The 14,398-nt window shown below is 43.7% G+C and overlaps 3 protein-coding genes across 3 annotated transcripts; 1 reads left to right on the top strand and 2 right to left on the bottom strand.

Moving 5' to 3' along the window:
• The first annotated feature begins 154 nt into the window (after positions 1–154).
• On the top strand, positions 155–9,222 carry LOC112558268 (alkaline phosphatase-like). Its single transcript, XM_025228634.1, is given in 12 exon segments — positions 155–211; positions 3,460–3,554; positions 3,868–4,088; positions 4,349–4,523; positions 5,327–5,490; positions 5,679–5,783; positions 6,056–6,158; positions 6,609–6,749; positions 7,283–7,336; positions 7,339–7,473; positions 7,602–7,724; positions 8,676–9,222. Coding segments are annotated over 12 exon segments (1,677 nt in total). The 5' UTR covers positions 155–167; the 3' UTR covers positions 8,993–9,222.
• Positions 9,223–9,285: 63 nt separating this feature from the next.
• On the bottom strand, positions 9,286–14,355 carry LOC112558270 (chondroitin sulfate synthase 1-like). The gene is made up of 3 exons (XM_025228636.1): positions 13,451–14,355; positions 10,235–12,052; positions 9,286–10,115 (listed from the first exon to the last, which is right to left on the bottom strand). The coding sequence occupies exons 1-2, from the start codon at positions 14,318–14,320 to the stop codon at positions 11,762–11,764; spliced, it is 1,161 nt and encodes a 386-aa protein (XP_025084421.1). The 5' UTR covers positions 14,321–14,355; the 3' UTR covers positions 9,286–10,115; positions 10,235–11,761.
• On the bottom strand, positions 9,908–10,602 carry LOC112557702 (chondroitin sulfate synthase 1-like). The gene is made up of 2 exons (XM_025227700.1): positions 10,235–10,602; positions 9,908–10,115 (listed from the first exon to the last, which is right to left on the bottom strand). The coding sequence occupies exons 1-2, from the start codon at positions 10,600–10,602 to the stop codon at positions 9,908–9,910; spliced, it is 576 nt and encodes a 191-aa protein (XP_025083485.1).
• Positions 14,356–14,398: the final 43 nt, after the last annotated feature.

Below are 14,398 nucleotides of genomic sequence, written 5' to 3' on the forward strand. Positions count from 1 at the left end.
GCAAACATACAGGGTCATGAACGAGCACACACAAAAGTCGAAATTATTCACACACACACACGCACGCACGCACGCACGCACGCACGCACGCACGCACGCACGCACGCACTTGTTTATTGGTGACAGTTTTCTCAGAACGGGTATGACTGACTCATTTCAACCCCATCATGTGCATGGATCTGTCTGTCGTTTCGCATCATGAATACCCAAGGTAAGAAGCATTTACTCAGATTTTGGAGAAAGTATCTCGTACTGAGTCTTTGTGAGCATGAAACAACCGTTAGGTCCATGCCTTACTCAAAAGATTTCGTGTGAGCAAACTGTGCAGGTAATGTCCAGGTGTGCAGGGTGTGGAGGTGAGCGTGTACAGAACAAGTGTCACTCGTGCCATGAGGTAGACAACAGCATGCAGGTTTATTTTCGGTGCCATTCAACTCTGTTTTGTCAGATTTATTTGCAAGTCATCAGTCCTCGAGCTGCCTACTCGTCTTGAATTACTGGCACTAGACAAACTGCACTGTGTCAACCCCGAGGTTTGGGTCTGTCAAGGGCTTGAAAGGGTCTTTGCCTTCCTTACCTCACAACCTGGATCTTCTTCTTAGCTGTCGAACTTCACTGAAGGCTTCTATTGACACAAATGCCAAAGCTGCAGATGACTTGTCTCTACACATGTTGCAGCAACACTTAGTAGTAGTAGTAGGGTCTGGCTATCAGCTGTCTAGGCATCAAGACCTATTTCCCGTCTTAAAATCACTTGAATATTGTCTGGGTCTGAGTTTTGAACAGATTACAATATAATTTGTTTACCACCAAAACTGTAACATAGTTCGACACATTTTGGACTGTTAAACGCTCTTGTCTGCGCATTCGTTCTATTTTATTTTTATTCTATTAAATTTCTTTTTATTATTTGTTTATTGTTCCGTTTGATTGTTGTAAGTGCAATAAGTCATACATACACACTTGCTCCCGCATGCGCACTTCGAATAACAAACACCTCCACGAGCCCCAGCAGTCGAAGTAGAAGAAAAGTGCAGGTGGTTGATCGTCAGGTGTAGTCAAGGAGATTGAAGGCGGATGGTGTTGAACAGTGGAAAAAAAGGAGGAAGACAGAAGAAAGTGTACTGTTTAAAAGCTGCACGAAGACGACAACAACACAGCTCGTCCATCGGATGGAAGAAATAGAACATTATTCGTTCAATATTCACAAATGTTTTGACTGTTTTTGCTTGTTTTCTGTTGTTTTGCTTGTTTGTTTTGTTAGTTTGCTGTTAGTTTATTGTTTGGTTGTTGTTTTTTTGGTTGTTTTTTGTTGTTGTTTTTTTGTTTTGTTTTTGTCTGTTTGGGTTTTGGTTTTTTGGTTTTGCTTTGTTGTTGTTTTTTGAAGCTTTACAGAGATATATTCCACTGCCTATCGCTGGCCAAACATTCACTTTAAAACTGGAAGAAAAGTAGGTGAATCGTTTACTAATAGAAAAAAATAATGCTCACCTTGTGTGCAGTGGAAATTATTTCCCAGGCAATAGTTTTGTTCATCAGAGGTCTTATCTATGTTGCAACACCACAAGCCAGTATATCCTAGTTACTGTACAGTTTTCACTGCCACGAATATGAAATACCTAAAAAGGGTTTGTGTGAATATGTTGCCCCTCGAATAATAAATGTCGATGTGAGAAGCAGACTGACATTTTGATGATAGGATTGTAAAGTTCACAGATAACCCTGGACATTGTTTTGTCGAGTGAGGCAGAAGCAATATATCTCTCATATATCTCTTTTCTCATTTTTATGCAATTTTTTAATTTTTCTGTACCCTTCCTCTTTCTCTCTCTTATCTTTTTCTCTCTTTTCTCTCTCTCCCTCTCTCTCTTAAGGACAGTGGTGGTGTCACACATGCACATATACTCACACTACTCAAAGTTCTCGGGGTCACGACCGCCTGAACAGCACTAAAATTTACCAAGGAGCATTTTTGTAAGGGGTAGATATTATTTGTAAGGGGTAGTAGGGGTTTATGATCTGCTACGATGAACTCAACCCTATACAGATATCTGGAGAGTTTACAGATGGTCCATAAAGCCAGACATCCTGTCCACAGCTTTACATCGAGTCTCTCTTTCACTGACATTAACTCGTCCTTTTTATTTTTGTAATACAATTTAATCCGACTTCACTGCTGTCAGTTTGTAAAACAAACTTTTTAAATAAAGTTAGTCGCAAACAGTGGAGGGAGGGGTGAACTAGGAGAAAAAAAAGAAGACCTATTTACATCAACTACTTTCATTTTCATGTTGCAGTACACACGCTAGCAAAAATTATCTTTCATTTTCCGTCCTCTCTTCTCTTCCTTCTCTTCCTCCACACTGTTGACTCTGGGTTAGTGATTGTGGACAAAAGTGTAAGCTGCTTTATTTACAATCCACTCACGTGACTGGGACGTTTATCTCGGTTGTCTCTCTTCTCACGTCCACGCTCGATCCCTTATCACACCTGCCGCTGGTCACCCGGATCTTACCTGTGTCCCCGTGCTTGTGCGCCGGCTGCAAGGTAAGCTAACCACGATATTTCATCCCATGCTTTCACAATATATATTTAAAACTAAGCATTTTTAGGTGGTGAAGATCAAGTCCCTCCGCGTGATGAGTAATTTCCTGAATAAAACCTTGTATTCATTATTCATTATAAATATTTTGTACCTGTTTACCTTTCTCTTCGTTTGGAGTGCCTAGTCACTGATGTTCAGACTAGGACTCGTGGTGGGCTTACCTGTAAAATAAAGTGGGGGAAACTTTGATGGGAGCAGGCAAAAGGCCAGGAGAGCACTGTCATCCTTTGACACAGTCACGTTGATGCATAAAGCCTGTCAAACCATACCTGCTCATCCCAGTTACTAAACAAACATTTCTGAAGTCGGTTATCTTACGCAATGTTAGCTTACTTAGTAGGTCCGACAGTTAAAAGAGTTCAAAGTTCTTTCAGTGGTATGAACATCCGAAAGGTAACGACGAGTGTCATCTGATATTACACATTTCACTTTATTGAAATTTTTCTGTTTGCTGTGAAAATTTCCCTGTTTACCTTTAAACGGATTCCAAAAGCAGATGTTGAGGCACTAAAAGTTTAATTATATTGACTGCATGCGTTCACGTGCACACACACGTGGGAAGGGAGGAAGAACAAAACTAGGACAGACTTTACAGGTTGACCCAAGTATTCCATAGTTATTCTTATCGCCTCTCCATGAGGACCTCGGATCATCCGGCGATTACAATTTCGTCTTGAGGTCGAAGCTCACCTTATCTTTGTCGCCTGAGAAACAGAATAAGATTTTGGTTCTGATATTGCTGTCTGAAAGGAAGATTGCATCACATGATAAGGTATTTTTATTTCCAAGTAATGGCATTGGTTTTGATAGGAATTAATTTTAAAAATTGACTCAAACTTCACTTGGTGTTTCAGAAGGACGTCCTTTAACATGAGGCTGGTTTCATCGCTGGTTCTGGCCTGTCTGGTGTGTATGGTTTATTCTGCGGGGATACCGAAAGCTGAAAAAGGTGACAACAGTCTTGCCTATTATGTCCAGTTGAATCATTTTTTTCAATTAGTTTTTCCAATTATTAAATTTGGAATTTTCACATATAATTAGCGTTGACAGTGTTCGGTAGATGAATATTTGTGTCTTCAAATGACGATTGAAAATGAGGGAAGCAATGGAAAGCTTTATAACTACTCAAGATTTTTACTATAATAGTCTGAGTGCACATAATTTAAGATAAAACAAAATGTCATCTCAACTAAGTGAAAATCAAGTATTTACATTTGAACTGCTTCAGTTTTATGAACCCTCGTGTGATGTAACCTTTCCAGAACCAACTTTCTGGAAAAATTCAGCCAGGGAGGCCATTAAAAAGTCCGTGGAGACCAAACCAATCGTGGCAGTTGCCAAGAATGTGATCCTGTTTCTTGGCGATGGAATGGGGATACAGACTGTGACAGCGGCCCGTATTCTGGCCGGACAGATGAAGAACAACACTGGGGAGGAGGGCATGCTCAGCTTTGACAACTTCCAGCATGTCGGACTTTCCAAGGTTTTTTTCATCCTTATCTCCTTCCTTTCTAGAAAATTTTGTTTCCTTTTCCTTTTTTCCCCTTCCCTCCCTCTTTGGTCCATGATTTCTTCATTATTTCTTTCAAAAGGACAACAGCCACTTCAATGTTTTCTTCTTACTTCGTGTCCACTTTCAAACTGTCCTCACTACCAAGAAAGTCCTTTTTTGCTACTAAGAAAAAAAAGATTTTCGAACTAGAATTCACCACTGCTAAAATATTCGTCTTCTTTTATGCGCAGACTTACAATGTGGACCACCAGACACCCGACTCAGCCGGCACGGGTACAGCCTACCTGTGTGGAGTCAAGACCAACATGGGGATCATTGGCATGGACGCAGGTGTCCTCCTTGGGCAATGTGACAACTCCACAGGCAGGGAAGCGACCTCCATCCTCAGGTGGTCTCACGAGGCAGGCAAGTCCACCTATGTGTCTGTGATTGTATAAGGGGAAGGGTATGCTATGTTTAATATGTGAAGTGATTAGTCAGGACAAGCTAATCGCTAAAACAATCTATTTTAGTTCTTCCAGATACGCACTCCTGCGTGTGTAATAGTTGATTATTTAATATTTTACTGTTGTTGCTATTATTATTAAAGGTTTTTGAGGAGATTTCATAAATCCGTAAACATAGTCGAACATAGACAAAATCCCACAAGCCGCTCACACAGGGTAGAGGAAATCGGAGTTGCATACTGATAGAGGTGTCGGTCCCACAGCATGCGGTTTTATTATCATGGCGACAAGAGATAAGCCATGTAAGCCGACAACCTCTACAGAGTCTAGCGTGTGTGTGACGTGTGTGTGCGAGCGTGACGACTCGTTTCCGCAGCCGACCCATCAATAAAGATACTGAGGGGACTAGACTGGGACCATACAGATATGACAGTGATAGGACAGCAATAGGACATCACTCTTGCGGCCCTAGGCTCCACTGGGGACAAATAGGAACAAGAAGAAGGACATCACTCTAAACCCACAGACATGACAGTGACAGGACATGACAGTAATGGGACGTCACTCTAAACACACAGACATGACAGTAACAGGACAGTAATAAGACATCACACTCTACACACAGACATCACATTCGGTCATCTGTATATGCACGCAGCAGACTACAAATAAAGAGCAGAAAGATGTATCTTGATATCTTCAATACTGAACCTCAACCCAACTCATCACACTGATGAAGTAAACATTCTGGTCACGGTGCAGGCAAGTCCACCGGGGTGGTGACAACTACCCGCATCACTCACGCCACGCCAGCCGCCTCCTATGCTCACAGCCCCCATCGTGACTGGGAGGGCAGTGTACCCAGCACCCAGGGTCCGTGCACAGACATCGGGCTGCAACTGGTCAAGAACAACAGCTACATCAATGTCAGTTGTACATCTGTCTATCTCTATACACCTCTTATGAATCTATGTATCTATCTGTCTATCTACCTGTGATTCTCTTGTATGATTGTAAATATGCCATTTTTGTTTTGTGTGGGTTTTCTTTTTCTTCTCTCTTTCAAATAATATGTATAAAGGTGTCAGAAACACTCGAAAGAAATGGTTTGCAGGTGATCATGGGTGGAGGCCGACGGAGCCTTCTTCCGAACAACTTCACCGACCCAGAAGCAGGATGGATTGTAAGTGGAAGAAAAGACAACAGGAACCTCATTCAGGTATGCATGTCATGTCTGGACCAACTGGTTCATCCCAGAAAGAAAAAAAAGGAGTTGTTCGTTTTGTTTGTTTACTTGTTTGTTTGTTTGTTTGTTTGTTTGTTTGTTTGTTTGTTTGTTTGTTTGTTTGTTTGTTTGTTTGTTTTACTTAATACTTTGCTTGATCTCTTATTGGCGGAAAACTCCCAGGATGGGAAGGTAAGCATTTCACACCGCCATATTTTAGGAAGTTTTCGCAGCAGGTCACATAATACAGGATCTGTTTCAAACAGGAATGGATCGACCAGAAAACCGCAGAGAATGCAAAATTTCAATATGTCTGGAACCTAACGAGCTTCGAGGCTGTCAACCCTGACACTACCGACTACCTGATGGGTATTGTGAGCTTTGCTATTGAGCATGGGCAACTTCTTGTCACGTGGTTGTTTTTTACTTGTTTCATTCTTTCGTTATCTGTTCCCTGATTTCTTGGCACCTCTCTTTCTTCCTCACAAGTTCTTTATTCACACATATACAGGCTGTTTGTTGCTGTCACGTGATCTCTGAGTCGCCTTCGTTTCTGCCTTCTTGTCAGCTTTCTCGCTCTTTTCACATGTAGTTCATCGCTCACTCGCTACGAAGGAACAGCTCTCTATTGCTGGACCCTTCTACTTCAACCCACACGGGTTCTGCTCCCATTAACGACGAGCTTTCACCATTTTCCAAGTTTGAAAATCATTTTTATATTAAAAAAAAGAGCAAACTCTTCCTTCTGATGTATGGCACAGACAATAGCACGAATTCTTTTTTCACTTGACTGTCGATCACTACATTCCTCATCAACAGGTCTGTTTGAGCCCAACCACATGCAATATGAAGCAGAGCGACTGAAGGACAAAGCCGGCGAACCAAGCCTGGCCCAGATGACCAAGAAAGCCATCCAAATCCTCAGCAAAAATCCCAAAGGCTTCTTCCTGCTCGTTGAAGGTATGCTCCCGGAGATGGGACTCTCATCCCCTGGTTACTATTTTCTGAGCTCGCTTGATGGCTGAGCGATTGGAGTCTTGGAGAGGGTCGGTATGGGGAACGAAAGAAATTCCGGAAAAGCGACTTCGGTTTACTAAAGGACGTCTCGGATACTTTATGGATGTATATGGAATGGTCTTCTGGTAGTTGCTTCTGTCAAAGAGCTGAATATTTTGTATTTCATGTCTACAAACCATTACATCCTACAACACACAGCAAATACCTATGTACATATATGCATTCAGATAGTTCAGTGATTGATTACATATATATATTCCTCATCCGGAAAGCCTAACACTAGTGATCTTTGAAGTCTCTTGGGCATGAAATCACAAAAAGGATAAAGAATACTCTTTGAGAATTTGTCATCAGTCATCAGTGATGTTATCTGTACATTGAATGCTAACAGTCATCATGGATTACCTTAGTGTTACCTTTAGTGTCTTCCCTAAGTGCTATCTTGTAACAGCCAACTAATGGTGCTCCCTGTGCAGGAGGACGCATTGACCACGCCCACCACGAGGGCAACGCCGCCAACGCCCTGCACGACACGTGGCCTTCTCCGAGGCCGTGCAGACGGCACGAGACATGCTTGACGAGTCCAACACCCTCATCGTCACCACAGCCGACCATTCGCATGTCTTCGCATTCGCAGGCTACCCCGAACGAGGCAACAACATCCTTGGTGAGTTGCTTGGTTGCAGGACAGAGGAGAAACATCGGGACAGATTGTTTCTTTTTCTATCTCTCTCTCTCTCGCACTATTTCTTTGAGCAAGGTTGTGTGTGTGTCACGGGATAAAGCTTGTTCCAGGTTTGGTGAAAACTGACGGCCTCTCTCTGGCCAAGGACAACAAAACCTACACTACCCTCGTCTATGGAAACGGACCTGGCTACTTGGAAGGGCCGCGCCCGAACCTCACCCAAGAGGATGCCAGTAAGTTTTCCCGTCGCCCTTCCTCTTCATGGTCACCTCTTTGAGCATTACTCTCACATAAATACTTAAATATATACATATATATATAAAACTGCCTACACATCGCACTCAAATCGCTGACTACATCGCTGACTCAAAACTGACCTCAAACAATCACATCATTGTCGGAGACAAATTAGCTCAAAGAAAAGTCCGTGTATTGTGACAACACACGCATCATGTAAATCAAGGGAAATAATCCTGTAAATCTTAGTTCGAACTAAAAATTATTCCTCACTCATTCACCCACCAAGCTGATTTTGCTAAAAGAACTGTTTTGAGTAAATATACTGTGTACACTAATATAAGAAATACATTTTATACAAATCTTTGTCATGTCGTCTGCTTTCCTAACTCTAGTTCTCTCCCTTTTTTAAGTCCATCTTTCTTCTTCATTCTCACTCACCATTCTTTCTCGATTAATCACTCCCCTCCCTCTCTCTCTCTCTATGACTGTTTCTGAGTGTGTTCTGCGTCGGGGTGTGTGTATGTGTTTTTTCAGCTCTGCGACTGCTACCACTTAATTAAGCACTAATTGTACACTAATTGTACAGCCCCGCCCTCTGTGCTTGTTTGTATTTGACATCCACTTAGCTCCACACTTCACAGCGAGAAGCCAAGCTGTTCTATTGTAGAATCCCAGCTCTAAGTGTCTCGGTGTTAATCATACCACAGCCGTTGTCATCTCTAATAGTCATGGCCGCCAGACTTTATCATCTACTGTCTACATACACACGTACACAGACACCCGTCCACCTTCCTAATTACTAAAATATTTTATACAACTCTTTGCTTTGTAGTCTTCACTCTTTGCACTCTCTCTTTCCTTCTTTTCTCACTGTCTGCATATATGTGTGTTTGTGTGTTTGTGTTTGTGTGTGTGAATAACTGTCTCTCCCTTGCTGCTGCCAGCGAACCTGCTATACAAGCAGCAGTCTGCGGTGCCCATCTCCTCGGAGACGCACGGCGGGGAGGACGTGGCCATCTACGCTCACGGCGCCATGGCGCACCTGTTCCACGGTGTGCACGAGCAGCACTACATCCCCCACGTCATGGCCTACGCCTCTTGCGTCGGCGACTACGCAGACGACAACGACTGCGCTGCTTCTCTGCTGACGCCTTCAACACCTTCAACACCCACCACTTCCGGCGTCAGCTCATCGGCAGTTTCTCTGCTTGTGATTCTTGGACAAACCTTGGCCACAGTGATTTTAAAATATTTATGTTAAATGTTATCATCTTCAAATTAATTTTACGTTAGTAGCGTTATATTATTAGATTTGATATATTATGGGCCCAGAATTTTATTTTATTGCACATTTTTTCCCGGTAGAAAAATTAAGTAACAAATTTTTTACTCTTAGTTTGCATGTTTAACTGTTTAGTAAATGGGAAAAAATATTTGTGCGATCATCGCATTGTCTTGATTTAATCATGCAATAAACCATTGTCGCAAAAAGTTTGCCTGAGGAACATTCTCGTCGTGGACACACACACACATACATACACCCAAATGTGACAATTTTTGACACATGGTTTCATATAAAGTCCTTCATCAAAATACAATTGCCTTTGGCTGAACAGAATTGTTCTAAAGAAGACCAACTTGCCCACTTACTTGCATTCACACGTACATTTGCACTGCTTTAAAAAATACTTTGACATTTATCTTTTGATATTTTACATCCTCTGCAAACCACAAAGCATCCATACATCAACACTCGCATCAAAATGGTCAACCTGGACACATTACCTTCACAAAAGTTTGCATCTCTTGTCTATCAACCTATGGCAAGTCTCTACCTCACTGACACTTTTACAGTTTGATATATCTTTTTCTTTTTTCTCCTGTTCGCTCTCTCTGTCTCTGCTTTTTTTTAACATGTCACTTCTTTTCCCATTTTTAGTTATACATCTACTCCTGTCTCATTTTCTGTCTCTCCCTGATTTCTTTCCTTTACATGGACTGCTTCCTGTCCTTGCCACTGGACTGAAGGGAAGGAGCAAACAAAACAAAAAAACCTAACCCAAGGAATATCAATAAGAATCCATTCACAATGCTAAAAATAAAAACAATTTGTCATAAATAGGTTGATGTCGGTATGGTTTCACTTCTTTGACCAGTTGAGTCGTGAGAGCGACAGCTAGCTGTCCACGGTCCTGTTTAACTTGGCTTCGATGTCCATCACCATCTGTGACAACCTGTGCACGGATCCGTAGAGTGCAGCTAGAGAAGACTTGCACATGCTCAGCTGGTCAGCAGCGAGGGCAGGGTCACATGACCTTTGGTGGTGCACGTGCAGCAGCCCAGGATCCAGCGCTCGAAAGATGTCAAGGCCACGCGACACACATCTAAACAGACATTTAAAAAAGAATTTATGGGAAACATTTTCTAAGCTGCAACTCAGAAGGTAGTAGAGTGCAATGAAGGTGAGTGGTTCACTGTGTGTAAAGCAAGGCGCGGAACTTACTTGGTGTACAGGTCAACGTCCTCCTTGCCCCAGCCTCTGATGCTCGTGTCCAGACCACCCACCCGCCGCAGGTCGCCGGCCATCAGAACGGCCACGCCGTACGAGAAGTGGCGCCACGTGCCAGCATCTCGCGAGAAGTCGAACAGATGTCGGGTGCACGGCGACACCCGGTAGCACACGGTGTCCGGGTGGTACTGCGCCAGGTACACGGGGAAGTAGGCGCGGCCTGGCCCCGCGTTGGCGGCGGCGCGCTTGAGGAAGTGGTGCGTCAGGACCAGGTCGACGTCCATCAGCACCAGCTGCGACGACTCCTCCAGTCCCGCGGCCAAAGTCTGTAGCGCGTGCGCGCGTGAGAAAGTTCCGTTCATCTCAACCATTGTGATCTGAAGGTTGGTAGGGTAAAGAGACCCTGGCGTGTCAAGGCTGCCGACAGGAGGTGGTCCTTTGATGAATCAGGAAAGAGGGCGACTTTGAGGTGAAGACTACCCGTATAATGCTGGGCGGCAGACGACAGGTTGCCGAGAAACCGTTTGTAGGTTTCGTATCGCCCGCTGAGGGGCAGAAGAATCCACAGGGGTTTGTAAACTGGGGACGCGCCGCCCTGTTGTGGAGCTCCAGAAAGTTCGCGAAATATTTCTTTTTGTCCGTCGATGGTCTTAGATCCTGCATTGTCACGGTCAATGTTTGTCAAGTTCGCAGTCTGCAAGTCTCTGGGTTTGTCCAACAATGTCTGATGCTCTGATTTGTCCCTTCTGTCACTCTCAGCGTCGTCTGAAGAATCAGAAGAAGAAGGCGATGCAAATGGTTCTGCCAGTTCTCGCCACTGCAACTTGTCGTACATGTCTGTCAAGACAAAATTTCGGTAGCCTCTCTTGGTGTAGATGGTCAATATATGCTGCATGCCTTGACTCACAGATATTTTCTGACACATCGCCACGATTTTGTCCAATTTTTCTCTTTCCACCAATCCAGATCGGCTGTACTCCCGGAAGTGCCTCTGAGCGCGGAACAAGGCCAGTTTGCGAGCCGGATGTAGCTGAGGAGTTGTGAAATAAACATTGTTATCTACAGCGTGGACATCCCAGACCGAGTCATCATCTGAGATAAGACGTGGACTCCAACCATTCATTCCTATTAACAGTTTCACCACAGAGTTATTAAACACAATGGAACTTTCATCTGGAATGTTCTGGAACTTATTGGTCAGGAGCTTGCGCATAGGATAGCTCACGTGACCTAGAGAATCCATGCTAATATCCTCATGGCGGTCCTGTTTCTCGCTGTCTCTAGTCCCTCCTCCCACTGCTACAGACCTGGTCTGTAAAATATGTCCAGATGGATTTAAATTCAATTCAGTCTCTTTGGTGTCTTTTGAAACCAAAGGCTTGTTCACTTCCTCAAGCACCCCTTGCCTATACTCCACAATGTTCGGGGCCCCAGACAAAGGAGCATCACCTTCATTCATGATGTTATACCCATACACATGTGTTTTTGTATTATCCTGTTCACTGTTCCCACTGTACTCCTTTAATTTCCTTTCGCCAGATCGTCTCTTTGTCTGCATGTCATAGACTGAAGGTATCTTTTCTTTACTAACATCGTCTGGCAAAGGCTGAAGGCAGTCATGGCTGTCAGGAGGCGTTGTTGCTTCAGTTGAAGTTTTTCGAGTTTGAGCATGTCAAAGATGAGTTGAAGGCGAAACATCTGCTGTACATCCTTCACCGGGTGTAAGGTCAGGGCGGAAAAGACTGGAGGACGAAGAGGACCGGCGAATGAACTGTTCATGCCGACATAGTTCTGGTAGAAGAGCATCTGCATCTGCAAACGAAAGAGTAACGAAGAACCTGAGCATATTCGTTAGTATATGTGTGTGTACATATATATAGATATAATAGGAAGATTGGTGCATGCGAGTAAAATAATAATTTTAATAAAGGTTCTAACTGTTTTTCAGAAAAGAAAACGAGAAAAAAAAATTTATTAGATGTGGAGATGTTTTCACCATTTTATGCAACTTAAGTAGGTCTGTTGTAAAACTCTAGGTCTGAGAGCAAACCAAATGTGTGTGTGTGTGTGTGAGACGCATTAAAATATTTTAATAACAAGTAAATGTAAGAGTACAGGAAACATTAGAGAAGTGGCCTGTGGGCGTCGCCTTGTGAAGTATTTACCAGCAATAGAGAAAAGGCGTCAACGTTGTCTCTCGATGGAGAAAAATGTCGGACTCAAGTATTGTCATTCTTCTGAAGCCTATCAGACATCAGATAGATGTCAATTCTGGATACGAGAATAGTTCAAACGTAGGTGGCATGCCGTATTGATTTTTTTTTCAATTAAACATGTTTGTGCAAGTGTCAGATGCAGGTCACGGCAGTGATACATGATTAGTATAAGGTACCCCTACGCTCAGTTCACGATGTTCAGCTGTTCAGCAAATCCAACAAGAATTAAACCCCTATAGCAATCCGATATTAATATCCAAAACTCCCACCGTCTTCTAGTAAATATAGATAAGTCAATATAAATCAAACAGCAACACTACATAATCATAATAATCATTATAAGATTCATGTAGGAATGAGTGGTCAAGAGTCTGCTTACTCCTCTTCCCTCATTTGACCCAGGTGTCAGGAATAGGTACCTGATTTTGCAGAGAGTTCGGAAAGGTCAGCCAGAGAAGAAAAGGAGATGAACACCGCACTCCATTAAAGTTTGTCTTTAAAGCGAGCGAGGTCTCTACCTCCACCTCTCACCCTCAACTACCTGTCAGAGGTTAGGGTGTAACCTTTACTTTGGTTGCTTGAACCTCTGCTTGGTTGTTTTTGTTAGCGAATACGATTGAAATGTTGCAGGAACTAATTCATTCCGAATCCAATAACGCAAAAATCCTCTTGGAACTGTTGATAACTAGTGTAATCAAATAGGTAAGTAAATAAGTAAACAAGTAGACTTGGGGTGTGTCTAAAAGACTTAAAATATCTTTTGATTGTATCTTCTCAGCTCATGCCTGACCGTTCATACTCTTTTGGAGATGTTTATGTCTATCGTGCATGTCCGTGTCTTCTCGAGAAGAAGGAGGCTGCTCCGGATCTCGTACACAGAACACAAAGCGGGTACGAAGCACGGTCACCACCTCGTATGACACCAGGAACCCCTACGTCCAACAAGTTAAGAGGCAATATATATATATAATTCGGCTTATAATAAAACCCTTACCTGCAGATTCCTGGTGCACGGTAGATTAAGAAACCTCTGCACGCACCGCCCGAGCTCCGAGTCCTCATGTGACGTCACTACCTGCTGCTCGCAATCCGACAGGTAAGGCACGAGGCGCCTGAGGGTGTAAGACGACAGAAACACCCCAGGCCCACCCATGCAGTAAGGTGCACCTTTCTTCAGGCCCAACTTGCCCCTCTCCGACGCCTTGCCGATGCCAGGCTGGCCCATGTACAACAGCCGCTTGTTGTCGAGGGCGAGAAGGAAGGTCTCCAGAAGATCGGTTCTGACAAAGACATCATCGTCTGCTCGCATAAACCATTTGTAGCGCGCGCCGTAATGAAAGTGCATGTGACGTAGCATAGCGAAACTCTTGGACCTCGGCGGATAAACAGAATCGCGGATGCCAGGAAGTTGTACAACCGGAAGCTTATGTCCGTACTTCCGGTCGCGCCACTTTCGTTCCGCCGTTTCCTGGATGACTACATTCAGCTCCTTGGCAGAAGAAGTCCAAGCATCGTCTCGTTTGTTTTCAGAATCGCTGATGAGACTGTCGTCACTTTCTCCGATGTAGAAGACAATTTTTCCCGGCACCGACTGCCCCCACGTGGCAAAAATGCTAGCTGCTCGCGTGGCAAGGTTTTGGCGATTGGTCATCACACCGATCATCAATAGATCGTTCGACAGGGGAATATTTTTGCGACTGGAAGCAGAATCGTCCACCAGCAAACGCGATGGAAGTTTGGTCTGACCTTTGCACTGGTCATTTGACACCGAAAATACAAGTTTTCGAAGCCAGCATCCCATGACCAGGCCCAGAAGCAGCAAACCGAATTCCCAGTAATGACGTTTGAACCTGTAGGATGCCATGGGAGGTGAGATTCTTCACAACTGCATTAGCAGGAATCACAGATCGAAGTTCGAACTGTTTGCGTCGGACTGCATGTT

Source organism: Pomacea canaliculata, linkage group LG2, assembly GCF_003073045.1.
Source record: "Pomacea canaliculata isolate SZHN2017 linkage group LG2, ASM307304v1, whole genome shotgun sequence".
In the NCBI taxonomy this organism is placed as follows: Eukaryota; Metazoa; Mollusca; class Gastropoda; order Architaenioglossa; family Ampullariidae; genus Pomacea; species Pomacea canaliculata.